The sequence below is a fragment of the Rhinopithecus bieti genome, unplaced genomic scaffold (assembly GCF_001698545.2).
Source record: "Rhinopithecus bieti isolate Rb0 unplaced genomic scaffold, ASM169854v2 scaffold_31787, whole genome shotgun sequence".
In the NCBI taxonomy this organism is placed as follows: Eukaryota; Metazoa; Chordata; class Mammalia; order Primates; family Cercopithecidae; genus Rhinopithecus; species Rhinopithecus bieti.
This window is the reverse complement of record NW_016814655.1, coordinates 5584757-5595448: the sequence shown is the minus strand read 5'-3', so window position 1 is coordinate 5595448 and position 10692 is coordinate 5584757. Positions and strand designations below refer to the sequence as shown.

The following is a 10692-nucleotide window of genomic DNA, read 5'->3' as shown; positions in this document are numbered from 1 at the left end:
CGGGTTAGCCAGGATGGTCTCGATCTCCTGACCTCGTGATCCGCCCGTCTCGGCCTCCCAAAGTGCTGGGATTACAGGCTTGAGCCACCGCGCCCGGCCCACTTTTAACTTTCATTGTCACAATCTAAACTAAGTATTCTTAGAACAGAAAGGTCTACAGCCTTCCTGCTGCCTTTCACCTGCTGGGGAGACACAACATTATGGTAGTCATTAGATGCACTGCATTCCAGATCTCAAAGACATAATTTGGAGATACCGTCAACTGGCAAACTAGTCTGGAAGGCCTCACAGCTGTTAGGTGTCTGAAGACTTCACATGCAACCCAAGCCCTTCTTATTGTTATTAAAAAACATACTACAGAAGAAGAGGTGGCTAAGAGTTTGTTCACTCTGCCTTAAAAATCCTTTTCAGATGTGGGATCAGCACAAATACCTTTTATAAACAGCAGAAGCAAATGCTGCACAACATCAGAATTTTACTGCTAAGCATTTATATCTCTATCCTTGATCATCAACTTGGTGTTAAATATCCCACAGTATTCCTGGATAACTATAGGTCAGATTTTCTGACACAGGGTCTTGTTTTCTAAACCACAGAAAGTAGTGCCATGGGTATCTAACACAAGCTATTAGCGAAAAGGAGCCTAAGGCAGCACTTATTACCATTGGTTCACTGGAGTATACACTTCCAGGTCATACTATTTTTTGCTCTCTGCTAAGAGAATACTGACTGAGAAAAGAAAACTCCCTGGACTGCCCTCATTCAAAACCATCAAGTTCTCCCTACCAAGGAAAGCAAAACATCTCTCAAGGTTAAGGTAATATCTTAACTTTTATAGAAAAGAAAAATGGGCCAGGTGCGGTGGCTCACGCCTGTAATCCCAGCACTTTGGGAGGCCGACGTGGGTGGATCACAAGGTCAGGAGTTCGAGACCAGCCTGGTCAACAAGGTAAAACCCCATCTCTACTAAAAATACAAAAATTAGCCGGGCATAGTGGTGCGTGCCTGTAATCCCAGCTACTCAGGAGGCTAAGGCAGGAGAATCACTTGAACCTAAGAGGCAGAGATTACAGTGAGCAGAGATCATGCTACTGCACTCTAGCCTGGGCAACAGAGTGAGACTCCATCTCGAAAAAAAAAAGAGGAAAACTGAAGATGTACTTAGGAACTACTCTAAGGAAGGGTCAAAATGCTAAATCTAAAAAAAACAAAACAAAACAAAACAAAAAAAACACACTATGGCAATTTCTCAAAAAATTAAATACAGACTTATCATATGACACAGCAATTCCTCTTCTGAGGATATGTCTCCAAAAAGTGAAAGTGGGGTCTCAAACAGATACTTGTATACCCAAGTTCATAGCAGCATTATTTATAATAACCCAAAAGTAGAAGCAACTCAAGTGTCCATCAACAGATGAATGGATAAGCAAAATGTGGTATATACAGACAGAGGAATATTATTCACCCTAAAAAGAAAGGGAATTCTGACACATGCTACAACAGGAATGAACCTTGAAGACACAAGTGAAATAACCAGTATTTTATAGTTCACCAGGAGCTTTCATATGCATTACGTCATATAATTCTCACAATCACTACCTGGTGAAATAGTTGCTATCACCATCAGCTCCACTTTACAGATGGTGGATAGAGGTCCACAGAAGCTAAGTAACTTGCTCATGGTCACACAGTAAGTGGTAGAGACAAAAGAAAAAAATACAGTTTTTCCAACTCAAATTTCCATATTCCTTTCAATACATCATGGTGAGTTTTCTGTTTACCCCTCCATGTTAGTCTTCAATGTAGCTTTACAGAAGGAGGTATTATGGTTTGCAAGAAAGAGCAGCCCTGAACTTGGACTTCGAAGACCTAGGATTAGGCTGAGCATGGTGGCTCAGCCTAATTACGCCTGTAATCCCAGCACTTTGGGAAGCCAAGGCAGGTGGATCATTTGAACTCAGGAGTTTGAGATCAGGCTGGGCAACATGGTGAAACCCCATCTCTACAAAAAAATACAAAAATTAGCTAGGTGTGGTGGCACATGCCTATAGTCCCAGCTACTTGGGAGGCTGAGGTGGGAAGATTGCTTGAGCCTGGGAAGCAGACGCTACAGTGAGCAGAAATCGTGCCACTGCACTCCAGCCTGAGTGACAGAGTCAGACCCTGTCTCAAAAAAAAAATGGAAGAAAGATGGGGAAGGCGAAGGGGAAGAAGAGGAAGGGGAGGAAGAGGAAGGGGAAGAAGAGGAGGAAGAGGAAGAGGAAGAGGAAGAAGAAGAAGAAGAAGAGGAAGAGGAAGAGGAGGAGGAAGAAGGAGGACCTATTATTAATTCTCAGCTTTGCCAAGGAACAAATACGGGGACTTCTACAATATACATCTTTAAGACTCAGTTTCTTCACTGGGAAAAAGTATATTTTTAAAAGTACATAATACACTCTATAAAGTTTGAAGATTAAAGAAGGTAGTATAAGAAAGAGCAGCACAAAGTCTGGCATTTAATAAGTGAGAACAGATGTCAGGAAAAAAAACGGTAAACTTTTGCAGGCTTAGCACCACCTGTATTTTTTCCTGATCTGGCCTTACTGTGGTGACATTCAATCACTTCTTTCCAATAATCTCTTCAAAAAATTGATTTGTTTGTTTTGAGACAGGGCCTCACTCTGTTACCCAGGCTGCAGTGCAGTGGCATGATCTTGGGCTCACTGCAGCCTCAACCTGACCTCCTGGGCTCAAATGATCCTCCCACCTCAGGCTCCTCAGCAGCTGGGACTACAGGCATGTGCCACCATGCCCAGCTAATCTTTATTTTGTTTTTTAGAGACAGGGTCTCACTATGCTGGCCAGGCTGGTCTTGAACTCCTGGGATCAAGTGATCCTCCCACCTCTGCCTCCCAAAGGTCTAGGATTACAGGCATGAGCCACTGAGCCTGTCCATAACTGGATCTTTTTGCTACTTTAGGTGTATACTGAGTATGTATAGTATACTGAGATGTATATTAGCAACAGTAAAAATGATGTGATTATTGCAGCAAGTTAATCAGAGAAATTTAAGGAATGAAAATGAAGGTATAGGCCTGACAGTCATACAAAGAGAAGAAAGAGGTTACATGGTAACAAGGCTCAGCCCAGTCCTTTCTTAGCTGTTGGAAAAAGGAGAGGTCAAAAGCTTAAATTAGCTGCTTGATGGCCCTTGGGAAGAACAGGGACAGCAGCCAAGCCAGAAACCACCGAAAGGAAAAGCAACAAAGTAGAAGATAAGGCAAGTATAAAGGAATGTGATCAAGGAAACAGGCCCCACAGGAAAAGGAGCTGCCCGAAAGGCCTACATAAATACATGAATAAGTCAACACAACATAAATTATACCCATATGCACTTCATACCCTAGCCCAGAACCTGGTGCTTCATTCAAACACCCACATTTGTCATGCTGCCCTTGGGTCATAAAGGGATATTTGGGAGAAGGCACTTTGTAATTCCTGATTCTTACAGAAAATTGCATTTATCATAAGGCCTCACCACAGTATCTGGATTATTTGCTAGGTGCGGATATGCATTTATTTGTGAGATTTATAAAATTGTGTTTGACGCAAAATGACTCTGGGGACAGGTAAGGCAGCTCAACCTTCACTGCAATCTTGTTAGCACATCTCACCCCACGCTCCCTCATCCCAGTCCTCCTAACACACACATTTCACACTTCTCCTTTTATGCCCAGATGTGCCAAACACGGTAGTAAATCACTGCAAGGACAGGACATTTTACCTTTAAATAAAAAGAAAGAAAAGATATAGGAAAAAAATCACAGACCAGCTATGTCACACATTAGAATCTACACCAAGTTGTAAATGTGCATTACTATTACTAGGAATGTCTGGCAAGTCTTACATCTGGAGCTAAATCAAGTTCCCCATCTGTTGGATTTGTCTTTTACTCAATGTTAATTTTTCAATTGTTTATAAGAACAATGTAATAACTGTTGAGAAAACAAAAAATCATAGGCACAAAGGGAGCAAGGAACAGAATAAAACTCGAATTTAGGTTTCCCAATGGTGAAAGCACTTTCTCCTCTCCATTTACCAACAGCTCACACCAGCCGCATGGGTGGTGCCTCTTCAAGACCCTGACCAACTCCATGCCTGACACAACTTTATCCAATACATATGGCACTCTGTAATTGCCTTGCTGTTTCATAAGCAACCTAAAATGACTCAGCCCCATGGACTCCATTTGCCTCTGTTTACCATAAATAGAAACAGTCACGTAAAGTAAAAGGTCAACATTCTAGATCTCCATGAATCACTCACTGAAGGCATGGAGAATAGCGGAAAATCTTTGGAGAAAAGCTTTCAGATGACCTATACACAGAACACTCTGGCAACTAGCATGCCTGAAAAGGCATCTCTCAGTAAAAAAATTCACAGAACAGCCAGCACTTTGAGCTGTTTCAATATGATAAAATAAAATCCTCGTGTACTCCTGCTTTTCCTGATCAAGTACGACAATTTTTCTTCCACTCCTACAGACATCAAGGCTTAAAACAGTAGTAGTGTTTAACACACTCTACTTAGAAAGGTACAATAAACCTAAGGAAGAGCCAAGGAACTCTGCAAGAGATACTTCTCATTCCTTACCTGATATTAACCAATGCATGGGTCACCTTGCTAGCTGCTTCCTTCCACTGGCCTGCATTGGTAGAAAGCCTCAGGACTGCAAAGAAGGAAAGAACACAGATCTGTCAAATCCCCGGCATAAAACACAAACATGAGGAATGAAGACACATCTCAGAATAGCACTCTCAGAATAACCAAACAAAGCCTATGCCAATCTTCTGTTAAAAACATCCTCAGCTTAGATAAAAATACAAGGGCTTATAGAATTCTCTCAACTATTTTCACTCAAGTTTTTTCTCTAACTTCTTTTCACTTTCTATCAAAATACTCTACTCCTTCTCTGCCTTAGGTTTTCCCTCCCCTCTGCTAACAGGGTTCCATAACTTAATTTTTGCATGTATTTACAATCTACACTGGGGTGGTGAGGTGAGGGTAACCTGGTTGCCATATTTATCATTTCCCTAACGGTGAGGGCTGATTTAGTGGAACTGGCTGACTTAGTTGATGTCCCTTCCTGCTCTATGTATATGTATAAACTCCTTAACATATAAACTCAGTCAAACAGGACACATCCACATACAGGATGGTCATGTGTCAATCAAGGATTAACCTTTTTTTTCTTTTTAAATTATACTTTAAGTTCTAGGGTACATGTGCACAACGTGCAGGTTTGTTACATATGTATATATGTGCCATGTTGGTGTGCTGCAACAATTAACTTGCCATTTATGTTAGGTGTATCTCTTAATGCTGTCCTTCCCTACTCCCCCCACCCCACGACAGGCCCTGGCATGTGATGTTTCCCACCCTGTGTCCAAGTGTTCTCATTTTTCAATAACCACCCATGAGTGAGAACAGATTAACCTTTATTTGGTGCTCTGACTGAACTGTGTGACCTACAAAATGAATCTACAAGAATGTTCTTCCCTTGTGTGACCAAATTCTCTCCCTTTTCCAAACTCACACACAGAGGAAAGATAATAGAAATACAGACCTGAATATATCCTCTATCAGCTATGATCTTCAGAGTCACACATTAAAGTACCTATGCCATTTTAGAAAAGAGACAAACAGCACAAGTGCTCCTTGAAAGAGCAAGCACATGGTAGGCACTCTAAGTGTATGTGTTAATGAATGCTAATTAGTAAGAGCTAAATATATGGAGACTTTACTATGTGCCAGGCACTGGACCAAGTTAGGGTATATGTAATGTAGCATACAGATGAGGAAAACCAAGACTGAGAGGAGACAAGTACAGTAACTGATTGCAGTCATTCACACAAATTGTAAGTAATGGAGCTGGAATTTAAACCTGGAGGGAAACGACTCAAGAGCCTACATTTATGCAGAGAAGAACAAGATCTCTGAAGCCAACGGTCAGGGTCCAAGTCCAGCCCCTGCCACCCACTAGAGAATAACAGCAATACCTATATGAAAGAATTGTTATATATAAAGTTCTTAGATTAGTGCCTGCCACATAGTAAACAAATTTTAGCTATTATTAATTTCAATAGACTACCTCCCAAATGAATGAATGAATGTACTGTATCTGAGACTTTCCCAAAAGAAAAAAAGCAGGGCCCCACTAACATTAAGAAATGCGTGACCAATCTGTATATGACCTTCATAGCTGAATATCATGACTATGTACGCCTGACCCAAGATTCTCAAGAGCTATAGCAGCAGCTCTATCAGAGGGGAGGGCCTGTGGCTGTAATAGGGGAAAGAAAGCTCATGTGGCTGCTCTACATCTGTTTCAGCAATGTCTCACGTTTATAAATTCATGCAATTTTATGAAAAAGAAGATAAGACAGAAGGCTTAATAAAACACATCAACAGTGCTGCTTTTTTAATGTATAAGATTTAGTGCAAGGGAATTTGGTATAGTTCCAAGTTAGAGCTCTACAATCTGAACTCAGGTTTCACTGAGTGCATGTGTGAATTTATTCATGTCATGAACAAAATTGTTTCAGGAAGCCATGCATGTATTGTTCAACTCAATTGTGAAATTTATTTAGATGCATTGGTTTTTCACCAGATCCTCCACAAAATCACAAGTTCTCTGATGGTAGAACCTAGACGTTTATGAAATGGAGCTGAATTTTACCTCCTCACATTTTCACAGAGGTATTAAACTCTGTCCACAGATTACTTCTCTGTAATACCCTGTCAGCTCTGTTCCTTACCGAACAGGCACCCAGATGACCTCATCACTGCATTTCCTTTGGAAACGCCATTGGTTTTTACATTCTTTTCTGAGCTACCAAATTGAAACACAAAATTATTTCAAAATTCCCTAAAAGTCTCAAACTAAAGCAATCATTTATGTAGTAAATTATGGTACACAAAAATAATATGCAACCATTTAAAAAGAGACATGAAAATTACAAAAAATACAAATTGTACTTTAAAAAACACAAGCTAGAAGGATATCATGATTACAACTCTGTAAAACTATGCATGCATGTGGGTTAATATACAACAATGAAAACAGTGGTAGTACTAGAACCAAGGAATTATAAAATTTTAAATATTTTCTATGCTTTTCTTTAGTATTGGTAATTGTCTTTGATTTTAAAAATAATAAAAGACAGATTAAAACATAACGTCATTTACGGTTCTGGGTACCTTCTGTGGAGGTCCTTCCCATACAGTGGACTTCACTGCAGCCAAACAGGAAGATTAAGTATGTGCCTTTACCAAAAATGTCTTAGTGAGCCTGGCACAGTGGCTCACGCCTGTAATCCCAGCACTTTGAGAGACTGAAGTGGGTGGATCACTTGAGGTCAGGCATTCAAGACCAGCCTGGCCAACATGGTGAAACCCCATCTCAACTATAAATACAAAAAAAAAAAAATTAGCTGGGTGTCATGGCATGTGCCTGTAGTCCCAGCTACTCAGGAGGCTGAGGCAGGAGAATTGCTTTAACCCTGGAGGCAGAGCGTGCAGTGAGCCAAGATTGCACCACTGTACTCCAGCCTAGGCAACAGAGCAAGACTCCATCACAAAAAAAAAAAAAAAAAAAAGTCTTTCCTCTTCTAGCCAAGATGCAGTAATAAGACATAACTTACCCTCCTACTTTAAACAACAGAAACCTGGACAAAACATATGAAACAGTGGTTGTCAGACATTGGAAAACAAGCAATATAGAACTGTGATGCCCCAAAAGGAGGAAAACAAAGAAGGTGAACCCTACAACTGCCCTGCAGAAAAGTTCCCACACTGCAGGGCTGGGAAGAAGAATCTAAACAGAAGCCAGAAATCTTGCAAAGTTGAAGACACAGAGACCAGCATTTGGAGAGGCCAAGACATCTAGAGGATGTGGGGCAGAAAGCTGGCAAGGAGGGAGTTTGACAGACAGCTCTGGAGATCCCTTGTATCTCTTGCAGACACTGATCTATGCGTACAGAAGAAGAAACTACCCAAGGCTGAGGGCGAAGAATCACTGGAAAGGAGAAGAAACTGAGGAGCTCATGACACGCTCGGCAACGAAAATAACTTGTGTTTCCACCAGCAAGAGCGGAAAGACCTAGTAACACATGGAGTATCAGGCAGGTTCTGTAAATGGGTACTGCATTTGTAATGGGACAAACTAGCCTACATTCAAGGTTGCTCTTGATCTACCCTCAACCCTTAAAAGCAAAACCTGAAAAGATCCAACTGATTCCACATAACATAATCACATTCCAGAAAAAAGTACAATCTTACATAAAAGAAACATAACAAAATCCAGCATCCACATCATAAAAATCACAATTTCTAAATTCTAATGACAAAAATAACCAGGCACGCAAAGAAAAAAAAACATATGAACCATAAGAAACAAAAAAAATATGAAGCATAAGCACAGGGAAAATCAGTCAGTAGAAACAGACCTAGACATGAAGAAAGACAATGGAAGGAGAAGACAAGGACATTAAAACAGCTATTAGAAATATGTTCCATATATTCAGGAAGACTGAGGAAAATTTGAAAATGATGAGCAAAGAAATGGAAATATTAAAAAAGAAACCCATGGCTAAGCACAGTGGCTAATGCCTATAATCTCAGCACTCTGGAAGGCTAAGGCAGAAGGATTGCTTGAGCCTATATATATATAATATAGGTGTATTATACATAATACATAATATAGATGTATTATATATAATATAGGTGTATTATATATAACATATAATATATGGTGTATTATATATAACAAATATATAATATATGGTGTATTATATATAATATATAATATATGATGTATATATACAGAGAGAGAGAGAGTCCAAACTGAGAAGAACAGGGACAAAACATATTTGAAGAAATCATAGCCAAAACATTTCCACATTCGATGAAAACTAGAAATGTACAGATTCAAGAAGTTCTAAGAACCCCAAGCAAAATAAACATAAAGAAAACCATGCCAAGGCATGTGATAATCATATTGTTGAAAACCAATGACAAAGAGAAAATATTAAAAGCATTCAGAGGCTGGGCACAGTAGCTCATGCTTGTAATCCCAGTACTTTGGGAGGCCGAGGTGGGTGGATCACCTGAGGTCAGGAGTTCGAGACCAGCCTGGCCAACATGGCGAAACCTTGTCTCTACTAAAAATACAAAAATTAGCCAAGCATGGTGGTGCACACCTGTAATCTCAGCTACTTGGGAGGCTGAGGCATAAGAATCGCTTGAACCCAGGAGGCAGAGATTGCAATGAGCCCAGATGGCACCACTGCACTCCAGTCTGGGGGACAGAGTGAGACTCCATCTCAAAAAAAAAAAAAGCATTCAGAGAAAAACAAAGATATTATGCACAGAGAAACAAAGATGAAAACAACAGACCTCTTACTAGCAACTATGTAAGCCAGAAAACAAATAAATGAGATTTTTAAAATAATGAAAGAAAAATTTTATATTAAACAAAAATATATTTTAAAAAAATGGTAAAGTTCTACTTCCAGCATGGTGGAGTAAGCCCATTAAAGCCTTATCTCCTGCTGATTACAGCTAAAAACCCTAGACAAAACATGAAAAGTAATTATCTGAGGGCTCTGAAAATTAAACAAAAGCAGACAGATTATAGAGGGAAGTCAAAACTTGGAGAAACACTCACAAGAGGGTAGGTTTCCAGGTTTTATTTTTCCTATTTTCTCTTACAGCTTTGCCCCGAGAGTCAGCCAGTTCCAGAGCTGCATAGTAGAACTGTGTGGATGGCTAAAACTCTAAAGCAAGCCTCATCTATCTGGAGAAAGAAATCAAGAGGCCAGGAGCAGTGCCTCATGCCCACCATCCCAACACTTTGGGAGGCCAAGGAGGGTGGATCACTTGAGTCCAGGAGTTTAAGACCAGCCTGGGCAACATGCCGAAACCCTGTCTCTACAGAAAATACAAAAATTAGGCCAGGCGCAGTGGCTCACGCTTGTAATCCCAGCACTTTGGGAGGCTGAGGCAGCTGGATCACCTAAGGTCAGGAGTTCGAGACCGGCCTGACCAACATGGTGAAACCCCATCTCTACTAAAAATACAAAACTTAACCAGGCGTGGTGGTGCATGCCTGTAATCCCAGCTACGTGGGAGGCTGAGGCACAAGAATCACTTGAACGTGGGAGGCAGAAGTTGCAGTGAGCCGAGATCGTGCCTGGGTGATACTCCATCCTGGGTGACAGAACAAGACTCTGTCTCAAAAGAGAAAAAAAAAATCCAGAAGATTATAACCAATCTCTGAGTGTATACAACATAACATTAAAAATGTCCAGGAGGAGGCCAGGCTTGTGGCTCACGCCTGTAATCCCAGCATTTTGAGAGGCCAAGGCAGGCAGATCACCCAAGGTCAGGAATTCGAGACAAGCCTGGCCAACATGGCAAAACCCCATCTCTACTAAAATACAAAAAATTAGCCGGGCATGGTGGCGGGCACTTGTAATCTCACCTACTGGGGAGGATAAGGCTGGAGAATCTCTTGAACCCAGGAGACAGAGGTTGCAGTGAGCCACTGCACTCGAGCCTGGGTGACAGAGTAAGACTCTGTCTCAAAAAAAAAAAAAAAAAAAAAAAAAATTCCCGGGGGGAAAACAAAATTCTCATTTTTTAAAAAAA

The 10692-nt window shown here is 40.7% G+C and overlaps 1 protein-coding gene across 1 annotated transcript in view; it reads right to left on the bottom strand.

Moving 5' to 3' along the window:
- ARMH3 (armadillo like helical domain containing 3) overlaps positions 1 to 10692 on the bottom strand; it is a 234991-nt gene that overhangs the window by 108899 nt on the left and 115400 nt on the right. Inside the window, exon 22 of the mRNA XM_017851651.1 lies at positions 4636 to 4711. Within this exon, the coding sequence (XP_017707140.1) occupies positions 4636 to 4711 (76 nt within the window). The remainder of the gene's footprint in view (positions 1 to 4635; positions 4712 to 10692) is intronic.